The sequence below is a fragment of the Carlito syrichta genome, unplaced genomic scaffold, assembly GCF_000164805.1.
Source record: "Carlito syrichta isolate Samal-C Ts95f unplaced genomic scaffold, Tarsius_syrichta-2.0.1 Scaffold304878, whole genome shotgun sequence".
NCBI lineage: Eukaryota > Metazoa > Chordata > Mammalia > Primates > Tarsiidae > Carlito > Carlito syrichta.
This window is the reverse complement of record NW_007248974.1, coordinates 71,634-88,075: the sequence shown is the minus strand read 5'-3', so window position 1 is coordinate 88,075 and position 16,442 is coordinate 71,634. Positions and strand designations below refer to the sequence as shown.

The 16,442-nt window shown below is 56.0% G+C and overlaps 1 protein-coding gene across 1 annotated transcript; it reads right to left on the bottom strand.

Moving 5' to 3' along the window:
• Window positions 1-1,273: 1,273 nt before the first annotated feature.
• Window positions 1,274-14,257, bottom strand: SART1 (SART1, U4/U6.U5 tri-snRNP-associated protein 1). Its single transcript, XM_008061014.1, has 19 exons — window positions 14,205-14,257; window positions 13,773-13,828; window positions 13,142-13,268; window positions 12,913-13,018; window positions 12,595-12,672; window positions 12,384-12,483; window positions 12,155-12,297; window positions 11,841-12,047; window positions 10,764-10,888; window positions 10,548-10,684; window positions 10,306-10,448; window positions 3,743-3,916; window positions 3,519-3,629; window positions 3,189-3,276; window positions 2,614-2,704; window positions 2,380-2,515; window positions 1,692-1,781; window positions 1,469-1,590; window positions 1,274-1,353 (listed from the first exon to the last, which is right to left on the bottom strand). Exons 3-19 carry the CDS (start codon window positions 13,219-13,221, stop codon window positions 1,335-1,337), a joined length of 1,950 nt encoding a protein of 649 aa, XP_008059205.1. The 5' UTR covers window positions 13,222-13,268; window positions 13,773-13,828; window positions 14,205-14,257; the 3' UTR covers window positions 1,274-1,334.
• Between the last annotated feature and the right edge of the window lie 2,185 nt (window positions 14,258-16,442).

Genomic DNA, 16,442 nt, shown 5'->3' with positions numbered 1-16,442 from the left:
TAGGCATGTTCACAGTCACCGCAGCCTCGACCTGCTGGGCTCAGGTGATCCTTCTGCCCCAGCCTTCCAAATAGCTGGAACTACAGGCGTGCAAGACCATGGCCAGCTAATTTTTTGATCTATTGTAGAGTCGCACTCTCGCCAAGTTGCCCAAGCTGGTCTTGAACTCCTGGACTCTGGCAATCCTCTCACCTCTGCCTCCCAAAGTGCTGGAATTACAGGTGTGAGCCATCACGTCCGGCCTCCCCAAGATTATGTTTAAGTTCACCATTTTCTTCGACTGACTTTTTTGGGTTTCATTTTCTTAAATCTTAGACTCTGTGACCCATCTGGAACGCACCCAGAGGGTCCACGGGACAGGGTGCTGGTGTTGACTCCCAAGGCAGCCACTTGTCATTCCATCGACTCAAGGCTTTCATGCGTCCCTTAGCAGTGTGGTCAAGCTTCCTTCAGAGCTCGGCCAAGGAAGCCCATCTTTCCTGGTGTCACGGGACATGGGGCGAGTCTCGTGGAAGGCCCTGGGCTCAGCCCTCCCCAGGCCGTGCGCTCCGGCCCAACCTGAGCAAGACACAGCGCTGAGGACAACGCCCAGGCCCAATCTCCACTCACAGACCTGGGGGCCCACAAGAGCCAGGGCGGGAGATGGCACCTCTGCTCTGCACAGCACAGGCCCTGACCTACCAGACCAGCTGCCTCGCCTTTGATCAGAAGAGGTTCCAGGGCAGTGACCTGTGCAGCCCTGGAGGCCGGGAGAGACCAAGTAACCAAGTCTTAAAAAGCAGCTTTCCACTCCTTCGAGATCCTCCCTGCAGAAAAGGCAGGACCACAGCCAGAACCTCCTACCTGCTGGGGGTGGGGAAGGGGCGAAAAGGAACCCGTGGCCCCGGGTCACATGGAGGATGTCTCAGAGGATCCGGGCAATACTCTCCCTTCCTCTCGTGTAGTCATCTGTGTCATCTGAGGCAGATCTCACCTAGCGGCGGGCCAGACACCCCCCACATGAGTCCTGGGATCTGTCCCACCTTGCTCATGTCTGAACTCCAGGTGAATAAGTGGGTGGGTGAATGAATGAACGCATGAGCTCATCAAATCCTCACACATCGTCCTATGAAGCACAGGTGTCTTGACTGTACAAATGGTGGAACTGAGGCTCAGAGAGGTTTAGTGACTTGCCTGAGGTCACACAGCTGACTGTGAGTGTGCAGCCCAACACCTGAGGGCACAGCCTGCCCCTCCTCCCAGGCCTGACCCTGGACTCTGCACCACGACCAGGGAGGAAAAAATAAGGAGGGACCTTTATTTAATATTAAAGGGGGGGGCGAGGGAGGCCGGCTTCACTTGGTGATGGTGTTCCTGCAGAGAGAAGGGGTGAGAGGTTGGAGAGACTGCACACACCCACTCGGGCCCCCATCTCACCTGGGGCCCCACCACCTGGGCCCCGCCCCACCTGCCCACCGGGCCTACTCACGCATTCATGCTCTTGCCGCTGCCGCTGAGCACGATGTACGGAGTCTTTTGGGCCTTCTGCTTCTCCTGCAGCAAAGCCACGGTGCCCAGCGGCGTGTCGCTGGAGCTCATCTTTTTCAGGAGCTGCAGGGAGGGGATGGTCAGCACAGGGGGGGCAGACCCAGCACGCCCACCACCCCCAGTGCCAGCAGGCACAGAGCCCCCATGTCCCCAAGGGCACCCACCGCCTCCTCGTCCAGCTTCTTCATGCGCCGCTCAGTCTTCATCTTGCCAGAGCCCTTCCCGTGGAAGCGGTGGGACAGTTGCCGGAAAGCCTGGGGACACAGGCACGGGCCAGGAGCTGCAGGGACGCTGGGGGCCAGGGCTGCCTGAACTGGGCCCACAGAAACTCCCCAACAGGGTGGGGGGGTGTTGATTCCCCCAGGCCAGGGCTAGGCGTGGGGGGCAGTGGAAAGGGGCCGGGATGTGGGCACAGACCCTGGCACCCTCCAGGGGGCCAGAAGAGGCGTGGAAACGCCTGGGTGGCGGGTGTGCTTTGATGAGGGTGCTGGGACCCGGAGTGAGCCTGTGTGCGGGTGCTGAGCCTGGAGGTGAACCCAGGAGGCTGGGGCGGGGGCAGGAGGGCCGGCTGGCAGCCTGCGAGGGCCACCGGCTGGCACTGGCAGGGCCCAGACGCGGCCTGCCAGAATGGTGGCCCCAAGGGGAAGCCAGCGAGGGGCCCCAAGCTGTGGCAGCCGGGCAGAGGCACCAAGCGCCTGTCTGAGTCCCTGCCAGGCCGGTGAGGGGCCCAAGAGACAGAAGCCGAGGCACAGAGATTCCAACACTTGGCGGGCCCCGGCCACACCGCGCGGCCTCCAGGGCTCACACCCCTTGACAGTTTCAGACCGCCTGCCCACACTTGGCCCCTCTCACCTCCTTGGGTGTGAGCTTCCGGCCCGTCTCGTCCACGTACTCAATCTTGACATCGGGCTTGTAGCCGTCCTTCTCCTTGAAGTCCTGGGTGAAGCCCCGGTACTCCTCCCGCCGGCTGTACTTGTCATCGATGGCCCTGCCCGAGACAGAGGGGGTTTCAGGTGAGCCACTGCACCCGCTGTGTCCCCCAGTTGGCACAGTCCCCCCGGCCCGCCACAGCCCGGCCACACTCACATCTTGTCCTCGATGCAGTACACGGCTGAGGGCAGGGACTTGTTGGGGGCCTTCACCCGGGCCACCTTCTGCACGGTGGTCTCCAGCAGCCCTGGGGACGGAGGGGCTGTGAGATCCCAGGTGCCCAGACCCTCCGAGAGGCACAGCTCCAGGGCAGGCGGAGGTGGCCTGGTACCCCCATGCTCAGTAGGCAAGTGGGGCCTCACACCGCGCCGTGGGCAAAGTGGGCAAAGAAAGCAGACTCCGAACCAGCCCCTTGCCCAGGGCCACTGGCCAAGCACACAGCAGAGCTGGGATCCCAACACCAGGGCCTCTCTGGGCCACAGCTGGAGCGATTTCAACTCCCTCACGCCTTCCTGGAGGAGACACAAAGCCTTGAAGGCAGAGCCACCGGGATTGCCTAGAGCCAGGGGGAAGGGACAGAGCGGCCCAGGGCCGGGACAGCTGCCTCATGGCCTCGGCAGAGGGGACCAGAGGAGGCCCAGCCTGCACCTGCCTCAGCTACAGGTACCCACAGCCCCTTCCCACCACGGCACGCAGGCCCCGCCAAGGCCACGGCCGCCTAGAGCTCCTACCTTTGTTCTGGCACAGGAGAAGGGCCGCTGCCAGCCCCCTGTTCACGATGGGCTCCTCGTCCAGGATGGTGGTGGAGGAGGCAGAGAACTGGAGACAGCATATGGCGGGGGCGGTCAGGAGGCCACACGGGCTCTTCCCGCCCCCTACTGGGCACCCCTGCCAGGCGCCAGGTCCGTGAGACATGCCCCGCCCAGTCCTCAGCTAACCCTGGAGGTCTACAGAGCCCATTCCACAGATGAGGAGACTGAGGCTCTGGGACACTGAGTAACCCGCCCAGGCACCCTGGCTGCAGCCCAAGCCCCACCCCCTCGGCGGCGGGGCCTGCTCACGTCCTGCTGCTGCTTCTCCTCGTCCAGGTTGACTGTGCTCCAGCCAATGTTCTCCTCCCCATCCGACTCAGAGCCACCATTGGCTGAGCGCTCCTCGTCCCGTTCAAAGTCCTGGAATGGGGGCAAAAAACCAGGGTCTGCCCGGGCAGCCCGGAAGCCCTGTGGGCCCACCCAGCCAAGGGCGGGGCAGGCCAGGAAGCGCAGGTGGGACTGCCGGGACCCACCATGAGCTCCTCCTGCTCCTCGCGGTTGCCAGCCAGCCCGTAGGTGGGGATCTCGCCCAGGGTGCGACAGAACTCGGACGTGGCGTTGAACACGATGGCCCCCTTCCGCTCGGGGTCCTCGTCCTCCTCCCAGCCCCGCTGGCGAGACTCCAGCTTCTTCACAATCTCCACCACCTGGGGGAGGGAGCAGCTGTGGGCAAACCCAGAAGGTTCTGGCGTGACGCCGTCGGGACCCAGGAACCCAAGGGTCCTCCCTGGCAGGCAGCAGTAAGACAAGTCATTCCCACGGCCCACACTGGGCCCATGCTGGGCCCACGCTGGTCACTCCCTCTTCTCTGACCCCATCTCACTGGATCACTCCTCTGCTCCAAACCCACCAGTGGCTCCCTAGTGTCCTCTGAATTAACATCCGAGTCCTACAGGGTCCTTTTTGACCAAGACTGTGCGGACCTCTCCCCAAAGCCCCTCACACGTCCCTCCTGCCACCTGCTTTGCTCCTGACAAGCGGCTGTTTCAGGACTCAGTATGGACAGCCGTACTCCCAGGACCCCTTCCCAGAGGCCACACGGCCACTTGACTTCCCACAGTTCAGCCCCTCACTTCCTGCTCCATCAGGAAAGCAGCATCGTGAGAAGAGGGCTTCCTCATGCTTCCAGCACCGAATCTGGCGACCCTGCACGGGCACCGCACCCTTGTCACAGCGGATGCCACATGCACAAGGACCACCTCGTACCTTCCCTCTCTCAAAAGACCCGCCCTCGGCCGGGCGCAGTGGCTCAAGCCTGTCATCCCAGCACTTTGGGAGGCCGAGGCGAGTGGACTGCCTAAGCCTGTGGGTTCGAGACCAGCCTGGGCAACTAAGCAAGACCTCATCTCTACAATAAATCAAAAACCAGGCAGGTGTGATAGCATGGGCCTGTAGTTCCAGTTACTTGGAAGGCTGAGGCGAAAGGATCACCAGAGCCCAGCAAGTCAACACCAGGGTGGTTGTGAGCATGCCACTGCACTCCAGCCTGGGCGATGGAGTGAGTCTTTGACTCAAAACAAAAAAACTACAAAAAAAACCCACCCTCAGCAAAGCCCTCAGAAGTTTCTAGTCACCACTCCCATTTCACCGTCCTTCCTTCCATTTTATTATACTGCATGTATTTTTTAGTGAACTTCATCATAAACACAAAAGGGGTCTATCTAACACACATTTTTTTTTTTGAGTTGGAGTCTCATTCTGTCGCCCAGGCTGGACTGCAGTGGCACGCTTATGCCACCCAGCATCAACCTGCTGGGCTCCAGCGATCCTCCCAAGTAGCCGAAACAACAGGTGCACGCTACCGCGCCCGGCTAAATTTTTATTTATTGTACAGACAAGGTCTCACCAAGTTGCCCGGGCTGGTCTCAAACCGGCGGGCTCAGGCAATTCACTCGCCTCAGTCTCCCAAAGTGCTGGGATGACAGGCTAAGCCACTAGGCCCAGCCCACACGCTTTTAAAAAATAAAGAAACATGCACATCTCAGGACCAGGCTGAGAACACACACGACTACCCCTCACCAGCACCAGCGCCTCCTCCCAAGTTCATGGTCCTGAGTCACCTGTTTGTCTCTATAGCGTCACCACGTGAAGGCCTATCCCTGAACAGGCTGATGCTGCAGTGCGTTTTGGTTTTTGAGTCAGAGTCTCATTCTGTCACCCAGGCTGGAGTGCAGTGGCACGCTCACAGCCTGTTAGGCTCAGGTGATCCTTCTGCCTCAGTCTTCCAGGTAGCTGGAATCACAGGTGTACACCACTATGCCCAGCTAATTTTTTTATTTACTGTAGAGACAAGGTCTCACCAAATTGCCCAGGCTGGTCTCAAAGCCCTGGACTCAGGATAATCTCTTGCCTCTGCCTCCCAAATGCTGGGTTTACAGGCGTGAGTCACCACACCCAGCTGATGATTTTTTACATTCTTTATGGTATCTTTTGCTTAAAAAAAGTCGAAGCTCTTACTTTTTTTTTTTTTGCGTGGAGTCTCACTCTGTCACCCAGACTGGAGTGCGGTGGCCACTCCTGGCCACTGCAACCTCGACCTGCTGGGCTCCGGCAATCCTTTCCGCCTCAGCCTTCCAAGTAGCTGGAACTACAGGCACGCGCTACCACGCCCGGCTATTTTTGATTTACAGTGGAGATGAGGTCTCGCCAAGTTTCCCAGGCAGGTCTCGAACCCAGGCTCACGCAATCCACTCACCTCGGCCTCCCAAAGTGCTGGGATTACAGGCTGAGCCACTGAGCCCAGCCTAATTTTTTTTTTTTAAGAAGAGGTTTCGCTATGTTGCCCAGGCTGATCTCCAACTTCTGGGCTCAAGCAGTCCACCCACCTAGACTTCCCAAAGTGCTGGGAATACAGGTGTGAGGCTGAGGTGGAAGGATCACTTGAGGCCAGGAATTCAAGACCAGCCTGAACAACACAGTGAGATCCTACTTATCAAAAAAAAAAAGAAAGAAATTAGCAGGGCGTGGTGGCACATGCCTATAATCCCAGCTATTTGGGAGGTTAAGGCAGGAGGACTGCTTGAACATAGGAGTTTGAGGCTGTGGTGAGCCATGATCACACCACCACACTCCAGACTGGGCAACAGAGTGAGATCCTGTCTCTAAAAATATAAAAAAATCTATTCTACCACAAAGTCATAAACGTAATTTTCTTTATTTGGTTCTGAAATGACTTTACTTTGAAGTTCTTAAGCTATCTCTAAGGTGTAAGTTACAACTCCAATTTCATTTTTTTCCAAAGAGCTAACTGTCCAAACCCCACTTATGAAACTGACTGTTCCCAGCAGGACACGGCCTGCTACTCTCAGGATTCTGCTTCTGGGCCGCCATTTGGTCTCCCTGCCCTTATTAGCCTGTCCCCATGTCAGTACCACACTGCCATTACCCTACTTTATAAATTTCAGAATCAGTTTGCCAGGTGCCACAAAAATTCCTTTTGGAATTTTGACTGGAATTGCATTTAACCTAGAAATGCCCTTTACGATATTTACAATACTGTCCCATCCCTGAGCACAGTTATGACCTGAATTGTGTCCCCCACCCCCAAATTTGTATCATGAACTAACTCCTAATGCCCAATGATTGTGTACGGTGAGATGGCCTTCAGGGAGCTAATTAAGGCTGCTTGAGGTCACAAGGGTAAGAAGGCTCTCATTCAACAGGACTGGTGTCCTTCTAAGAAGGGGAAGACTCAGGAAGGATGCAGGTCATCTGCAAGCCCAGGAGAGAGGACTTAGGAGAAACCAAATCTGGGACACCTTGACCTTGGACCACCAGAACCGTGAGAAATAAACTTGTCAACACCCAGTCAGATGTTGCAGCATCCCTAGCTAACTTATATGATAAAGCATCTATTTATGCATCTTTCAGAAATGTACTATAATTTTTTTCCCAATAGGTCTTGCACATCATGTGTTCCTTTTTGTTGCTATCTTGATTATTTCTTATCCATATTGTCTGTCATTGCTTACCCATATTATCTTAGTAGCCATATTGCTTTCCTAAACTGTATCTTTTTAAAAATTACATTTTCCAAACTTATTAAAGATGTCTTGAGTCAATAAGAAAAAAATTACATTTTACAACTCTGTTGCTAGTGGACAGAAACACAATTGACCTTTATATATTAATATTGTATCTAGCAACATTGTTACTGCCTGCATGAGCTGGCCCTCTTACTTCCTGCCAATCCACAGAAATGATGTTTAGACAAGAGCATCAATGACCTCTGTGTTGCCCAATCCAAAGGTCAAGTTTCATCCTCCTGACATCCAAGTTCTCTGTAGCATTTATCACAGCTGATCACTCACTTCTCAAGAGCCTTCCTGCCATGGCTGCCAGGATGACGCACGTTCCTCTTCACCTTCCCCACTCGCTCTCCTTCTCAGGTTCTTATCCTGAGCCCTTCATTTTAGTAAGATCTCATCTTTATTATTTATGTGTATACACGTGCATATATTAATTTTATTCCTTTTTTTTTTTTTTTTTTTTTTGAGTTGGAGTCTCACTCTGTCACCCTGACTGGAGTGCAGTGGCCGCTCCCAGCGACCGCAGCCTCGACCTGCTGGGCTCCGGCGATCCTTCCGCCTCAGCCTTCCAAGTAGCCGGAACTACAGGCGTATGCTACTACACCTGGCTAAGCTTTTGATTTACTGTAGAGATGAGGTCTCACCAAGTTGCCCAGGCGGTCTCAAATCCCTGGGCTCAGGTAATCCTCTCACCTCGGCCGCCCAAACTACTGGGATGACAGGCTTGAGTCACTGTGCCTGGCCACATTTCGTTAAAAGCTTTACTTGGCTATAATTGATATACCAATCTCTTCTCTACACTCATTCTCTTGGTGATTCCAGTCAATTTCTTGGCTTTAAATTACATTTATATACAGACTTCCATATTTATGTCACCCATACCTGCTCTCTTCTGAAGTTCAATTCATATAGCCAATTGCCTTCTCAATACACCTCTGATAAAGAGGCATCTCAAACCTAACCAGAATCAAACACTTGATTTTCTTCCCCAGACCTGTTCATTCCCAGTCCTTCTCATCTCAGTAAATGGTCCTACCACTGAGCCAGATGTTCAAGTCAGAGAGAAGAGAACTGTAACAAAATGATTCTCATCATTGACTCCAGAGGAAGCACAAACAAACGTGTTCACCGAGATGTGTTTTCAACTTTTCTGCATGTAAACGGTGGGGGTGTGGTACAGGTGAGTCTAAGGTACAGTCAGGCTAAGAACCGCTGGGCCATGTAAGATCCTTTCAGTCATAAAACTCTATGATTCTTGGGTATGATTTTCAAATATTAATGCTTTTAACTATTAAATATGAAACAGAAGAACCTCCCTCAACTCACAGCCCCTATAGCCTACTGCCCTATTCTCTGCACCTCCTTAGAGCCAGGAGGGGCAAACTATGGCCCACTTCCTGTCCTTATAAGGCTTTACTGGAACCCAGCCATGCCCATTCATTTACATACCACCTGTGGCCCCTTTCCGAGCACCTAGGTAGCATTGGGAGATCACAGCCCTTAAACCTACCTAGCCCTTCAACACAAGGTCTGCTCACCCCTGCTCTAAGACACCTGCCCAGTTGCAGCCCTCACTTCCTCAACTCCTATATCTGCCTGTCCTCTTGAACCCACCAAAACTGTCTCCACGGTGCCAAATCTGACTTTGCCTCTCAGCAGCATAGAAGATGCCCTCACTCCCTCACCTTGAAACCCTTTCTTGGCTCAGGTAAGGCTTTCCTTCTAACACTCTGGATCTCTGATTCCTCTGCCGGAGACCCTGCCTCTACCCTACCTGTCATGGTGGGTACCTGGAGCTCACTTCAGGCACTTCTCTCAAGCCTTTCTCGCTCCCTAGGTGGGAAGTATAGGGGTGTAAGTGTGGCCTCTGGAGTCAAGCTATTCAAATCCCAGCTCTGCCACCCACCAGCCATGTAACCTTGGGCAACTTGCCTAATGCCTCTGTGCCTCAGATTCCTCTTTTGTTAAATGGAGATAACAGAACAAGTATCTCTACGAGGATTAAAAGAAACACTACACACACAGCACTTGAGCAGTCCCTGGCACACGGAAGTGCCCTCTGAGGGTCAGCGATGACCCTGGCCTCAAGGTACCCCACCCTGGTCCCGCTGACCTCTCCTCAACTCACACCACCCCCTCACTCTCTGCTCCAGCCTACCTGGTCCTCAAGCGCTCTAAGGTTATTTGTCTTGAAGCCATCTGCTGAACCCCCAGCCTGAACGCCCAGTCTGTCCTCCCTCCTCCATGCCCACACCTCTGCAGGGCTGGCTCTTTCCAGTCTTGTCTCAAATGTCACCCTTTGAAAGGTCTTCCCCCTGGCTGGACTCATTGGTTCAACCTGTAATCCTAGTGCTTTTGGAGGCCAAGGTGAGTGAATTGCCTGAGCCCTTGGGTTCAAGACCAGGGCAACTTGGTGAGACCTCATCTCTATAATACATCAAAAAACAAAAAAAAATTAGCTGGGCGTAGTAGCACGTGCCTGTAGTTCAGGCTACTTGGAAGGCGGAGGCAGAAGGATTGCTGGAGCCCAGCAGGTCTACGCTGGGGTGGCCATGAGCATGCCACTGCACTTCAGCCTGGGCGACAGAGTGAGACTCCGACTCAGAAAAAAGAAAAAGTGCGAGAGAGAGAGAAACGACTGCTGTCTGTTCATGTGTCCACAAGGTCACTGCTGTTCCCACACACACTAGAAAGTCAGCTCCACGGTCACAGGCACCTCGGCTTCCTGTTCACCAGTGATGCCCCAGCCAGAAAATAACACCACCCTCGTGGCGGGCATCCAACAAGCATTCACAGGAGGGACGAGGACCGGCCAGGATCTCACCCTAAAACAAGCACCCCATGGTGAAAACACTGCAGCAATCCGGAAACCTGCCCATAGTGTGACAGTGAACGGAAAAGGCCTTTGGACAGGGATGCGAGGGCTGCTTATGACACAGGCACGTGTGCTCGCGAGGCCAGGTCGCCACAGACACACCCGGCACCAGGCCCATGGCGCCCAGCCTCACCTTCTCGCCGCTGTCTCGCAGTTGCTGGAGCTGCTGGAGCTGCCGCAGTCGGCGCCCCTTCTCCAGCTGCTTCTGCAGCTCCAGCTCAGCCTCATCCTCCTCCAGCGCCTCTGGGGACTCGGGCGGCAGGGCACCAGTCTCCTCTGGGGGAGACATGGGGGGTCCCCACTCAGATAGCACCCCAGGCCCCGGGTTCCTGCACCCGCCCCTTCCACGCCCCCAACCCCGTTGCGGCCCCTCACCCTCATCGCTGATGTCCATGTTCTCCACCCGGGTGTCATCCGAGGGCGGGGGCTCAGGCACGGGCTCCTCCTTCTCCTCCTCCTCCTGGACCTCCTCCTCCACCTCAGGCATCCGGCGCCGGCCCCGGCCTCGAAGCCTGAGGGAAGGAGGCCTCTCGTGAGTAACGGCTGCTAGGCAGGCCAGCCCCGGCACCCCACCACCGTGTCCGAGCCCACCTGGAACCAAAGTCCCCATCTTGAGTCTGGTCCCCGAGAGGTAGCAGGTCATCCGCCCGCACGACCACCTCCTTCTCTTTCTTGCGGATTTTCTTCACCCTCCGCTTGGTCTTTTTAAAGGTCACCTGAGGGGAAGAGAGACGTGAGGCAGGGAAGGCAGGCCAGGCACAAGCCCGCAAGCGTGAACGCTTCCTCAGTGTTACTCTGTGCCAGCCTATCCTGAGCACTTCCCGCACATGAATGACATCCACTTGTGAGATGAGGAAACTGATGCGCAGGGAGGTTAAGCACCTTCCCCAAGGTTGTCCAGCTCTTTTTTTGTTTTTTGAGTTGGTGTCTCACTCTGTTGCCCAGGCTGGAGTGCAGTGGCCGCTCCCAGCCACCGCAGCCTCGACCTGCTGGGCTCCGGCAATCCTTCCGCCTCAGCCTTCCAAGTAGCTGGAACCACAGGCATGTACCACCACGCCCGGCTAATATTTTTGACTTATTGTAGAGACGAAGTCTCACCAAGTGGCCCAGGCTGGTCTCTAATTCGTGGGCTCGGGCGATCCTCTCGCCTCAGCCTCCCAAAGTGCTTGGGATTACAGGCGCGAGCCACTGTGCCTGGCTTGCCCCGCTCTTAGGTGGGAGAGGTGGGGAGACTAGCTCCAGAGGCCTGCTCTTACCCACTTAGTAAGACATCTCCCACACCAGCCACCTGCCCTGTGTTCACATAGTCACTCCACATGCAAGATCCACATACACTCATAAAATTACCATTTACCCTCATTCCCCGAGTTCTCCTAGCAACTCAGGAGGTGGCTCCCGCCATCACTGTCAGATAGGGCGCCGCAGGCTCACAGCTATTTCAATGACTCACCCAAGGCACAAGCTGGCAGCCTGGCAGAGCCCGGACAGACTCAGGGCCACCTGGCCCGGCAGTCGCTGCTCTGTCTGCATCCGGTGCCTCCCCCAGCTGCCATTTACTGCCTGCCCACGAGGCCCAGTCCTTCATGAACAGGAGCACCTGCCTTCCCTCCTCGGTGCATGCGGGTGCACGTGAGCCCCGGGGGAGGGAGGACTGCCCCCAAGACTCACCATCTCCTCGGGTGTGAGGTACTCAGAGGCCAGCCGGGGCCCCACCGTGCTCAGAGACTGAGCCTGCAGCCGTAGCCTGGCCCGGATCTCTTCCAGCTCCCGCTCCCGCAGGCCATCGGCCATGCCGCCGTGCTCCAGGCGAAAGGACTGCGGCCGCTCCCCGTCAAGCTCCTCGTCATACTTGGCCAGGATAGAGCGAGGCTTTTGCTGTGGGCCAAGGGGTGCGGGTTGGGACCCGGCCCGGCCCCTGAAGAGCCCAGAGCCACCATCTCCCAACGGTCTCCAGCCCCGCCGCCCACCCTGCCCGGCCATGCCTGGGCCAAGTCGTCCACGCTCTCATCCTCCGCATAGGGCAGGTAGTCTGGCTTCTTCTTCCGCAACTCCACGTTCTTCTCTGCTCGCTCCTTGTCCACCAGGTTCACGTTCACCAGCACATCCTCCTCCTCTTGCAGCACACCTGGACGGGGCAGAGCCGCAGCCACTCACGCCTGCCCTCAACTCAGCGGCGCCTGTGCCCCAACCAGGGCACGTGGTTCGACTCACCTTTGTCCTTGAGGGTGAGGATCAGAGTCTCCCCTTCTCGGAAGGAATTGATGGCATGCTCCACGGTGAGGCCCTGCAGGTCCCGCGCACTGTACAGGTCCTAAGGGAGGGTCAGCCGAGTCCAGAGCCGCCCTCGGCCCACCCAGCCCTGGGATCCCCGCACCGAGGTCCCCAGTGCCCCTGGTCTGCATCCCCAGCTGCTGTGGTTCACCTGCCGTCTCTGCCCAAACTCCTCCTCCACCAGAGAGCTGACACCAAACTCTTGGTCCATCTCCTCCAGCAGCTTGGCCTGTGGGACAGAGACGGGGTAACCTGTGACCTCGGGTCACTCAGCACCACCAGAAAACCCTGGGGGGAGTGCAACAGGGCAGGCCTCACAGGCGTGCGGCTAGGAACCTAAGCAGGCATCACTGACCACGGCCACATCCTCTCCAAGCCCGTCTCACCATCCTCAAGGGTCAGTCTCCTGCCTCACCGCCAGTCAGGTCACCAGAGCCACTGGGCAATACCCCACAAGCCTGGTGCTCACCCTCTTCTCTGCCAGGTCCTTCTCCTTCTGCAGCTGCCGGCTCCTCTCGATCCAGGCTGCAGTGTCATCAAGCCAGGGGTCATCCTCCCCCAGGGTCTTTATCTTCCTGAATAAAGAAGGATGTGATGCTCTGGGGAGCCCAGCTCCTGCTTGCCAACCACAACCCAAGAGGCAGCCAACCCCGGTGGCCTCCCCAGCCCTCCCCCACCTGCCCGCCCAGGTCCCTTACCCCAGCTTTTGGTTGAGCAGGCGCTTCTCCTTGGCAGCTGCCAGCTTTTCCCGCAGTTCCTCTCTCTGCCGCAAGGCCATGGGGTTGATGATGTCAGCTGCCACGGGCTCCTCCTTGGTGCCCGCCTCTGGAAGGGGGGCCCAGACGTGAGGCTATGCCCGCCCATGGCTGGTGGGGAGAGGAGGGAGCCACTCACCCTGCCCCTTCCAGCTCAGGGGCCAGAAGGGGCCAGGAGAGGGGGACAAACCCTTTGCCTCCCCGCTCCCACCTCAGCCCCGTGTTCCCATGTCACCCACACAGCATGACAGGACTCTCTATGCCTTCTGAGGCCCTTCATTCATGCTTTCGAGAACACCAACAAATCCAGTCCTGCACAGCCCAGTGCAGCATGTATGCACCTCTCTGAGCTCATCCAACATGGCCTCACCACAAGGATGTGGTGGCCAACCAGTCCAACTCAGAGAGCAAGCAGAGTCTGTGGCAACAAGGAGGGACTCGTGCCTTCTGGCAAACATGTACACACAAGAGCAGTAAATGGTGCTGAGTCTGTGCTCTGGCCCCATGTTTTTCAAAGACCCCTGCAGATGGCCTCCTTCCCCCACCCAGGCCCCTCCCTCAACCCTCTACTCACCCTTCTTGACAGCATTGATCTCCAAGGGTTTCAGCCCCAACTTTGCCCGGAGTTTACTGAGAACAAGAGACACAAGTGTCAAAGAAATGGGGTGTCGGGTGCATTTCTTCATAGACAGGAGGTGAAACAAGGGGGGAGAGAGTGGTCCTCAAGGGCCCCGACACAGGGCCTGACCAGGCAGGAGAAGGCGCTGGGAGGCATGCTGGCCTCCAAAGCTGGGAACGTGGGTGCTAGCCTGGCCTGCCCCAGCCGGTGAATGCCACCCTTCCTTTTAGGTCTAAGTTTCCTCTTCTATAACTCAAATATCAGCTATGATGACTTAAGCGGCCTTTCCTCCAGCACGCTTTGGTGGGAGAAAGCCTCCCCAGTGGTAGCTCCAGGAACCACCTGGCTCCAAAGAAAAAGGAGAGACAGAAGAGAGAGAGCACTCACTTGGTCTCCTCGATGCTGAGAGAGGAGGCATCTCCCGAGCTCGTCTTGGAGCTGGCAGCTAGAACGACAAGAAGCATGGCTCAGGAGCTTAGCACAGGTCCTTAAGCCAGCATTGCTGGCTCCAGCTGCAGGGCCGAAGATGAGGGCCCCTCACCAGCACCTGGGCCTGCTGAGCCCAGAAAACAGAAGCCTCCTTCCACCCGTGCTCCCAGCAGCTCCTCCCGCTGGAGTCATCTCAGAGCCCTGCCTCTGCTGGAAGTCCTCCTTTCCTGATCCTAAGAGGTCTAGTTCGCTGCATCTTCCCTCTGCCCTCTGCACTGTGTCTTCAGCCTTGACTGTTCTCTCTGGTCTGGCTCTGAATCACAGAATCCTACCCAAATGCAAAAGTCAGACACCATCTCCTTCATAAAACCCTGTTCAATCAGAATGAATTGCTCTCCCCTGAATTCAGCATGGTCAGTCATTTCTGAGTCTGTTTCTCCCCACAGGGCAGGGAACGTGTTGGCAGCAAGACTGTGCCCTCTGTGCGATTCATGCAGTCAAGAAACATTGCTTATCTGTGCTGGACATTAGGGACACAGAAAAATAAGCATCTTAGACCTCCTCACCCCACAGTGCAAACAGTGAGTAACTTCACTGAACACCACAGAGAGAAGACGAACAGCATGAGACGGAAACTTTCTTTCCTGCAGCCCCACCCATGTCCCACCTCCCCCTCCTTCATCACCAAGGCTCCTTTCTCCACCTGGGCGCTGGGTCTTCACCTTGACAAGCTCTGGTTTTGCTCACTCTCCTATGGCATGTGAGACTGTGGATCACTGTCTTTTTTTTTTTTTTGGAGTCAGAGTCTCATTCTGTTGCCCAGGCTGGAACGCAGTGGCACACTCTCAGCCACCGCAGCCTTAACTTACTGGGCTCAGGTGATCCTTCCCGTCAGCCTTCCAAGTAGCTGGAACCACAGGTGCACGCCAGCACGCCTGGCTAATTTTTAAATTTACTGTAGAGAGGAGGTTTTGCCAAGTTGTCCAGGCTAGTCTTGAGCCCCCGGACTCCCAATCCTCTCGCCTCCACCTCCCAAAGTGCTGGGATTACAGGCCTGAGCCCCCACGCCTGGCACTCTCTCCTTATACTCTTCCCACAGAACCCATGACACAAAATTCTCTGTTTTCCTGCCTTTTTGGCTACTCTGCCTCCTTTTTGTACCACCTCCCTCTGTCCACTACTAAGATATTGTCACTTCTTAGGTTCTGTTCTTGACTCCAGCTTCTTACACACCATCTCAGGGGGATTCAATGACCACATAAATACTCATGACGCCAGACTGCTTTATCCAGTCAAACTCTGGGTTTCCCCATGAACAAAGGCCTCAACACTCTCCAAAATCGAATTCTCTCCCCTCCCCCAATCTGCTTCTCTTCCCAACACCTCAATTTCAGTAGATGACCCCACCACCCACCCAGCTGCTCAAGCCAAAATTCAAGGAGTCATTCTCTGTGCCTTCTTCTCCTTCCCACCTTCATCCAAACGCTGAGTTCTGTCAGCTTCTCTTCCAAACCACCTCTTGTTTGTCCCCTTCTCTCCATCCATAGCTGCTGCCTTTCTGCAAGCCACCATCAGCCCTCACCAGGCCTAATCCAGCTCTCTTGCTTTCCTCACGTGTAGTCCCGACTCCCTTCCACCAAGTTCTCCATGCGATGATGATCTTTACAAACATGCACCCGAGCAACCACTCCCCAACTCAGATCCAAATCTCCCTCCTACCCTCAGGTTTCCTTCGGGCCTACAGTGCAGGGCCCTTTGTGTTCAGATGTCCCTGCCTGTCTGACTGCCTCGTGAGCCCTACACGATTCGCCCAATAGCAGGTTTTCTCTTGCCTCTGCACACGCTGGTACCACTTCATTCATTCAGTCAACATGTTTACTGAGGACCTGTGATGTACCACAGGGGAGTGCGGAAAACAGAAGCCCGCTGTCCTCAAGAAGCTCGGCGGAGGAACTCAACTTTTAATCCCAAGCAACAGTAAACTGCTTGATAAAAGGCTCACGCCGGTAATCTCAGCACTTTGGGAAGCCAGGAATTCGAGACCATCCTGGGAGGCTAGCGAGACCCTCATTTCTGCAAAAAATTGGAGCCCGGGGTTGCCTGGGCCTGGAGTGCTTCGAGGACACGGAGTGCACACAGAGGGCCCCAGCCAGCCCCCGAAGCCCACTGGCCCCGGGACCCCACGGGCCGCGCCCC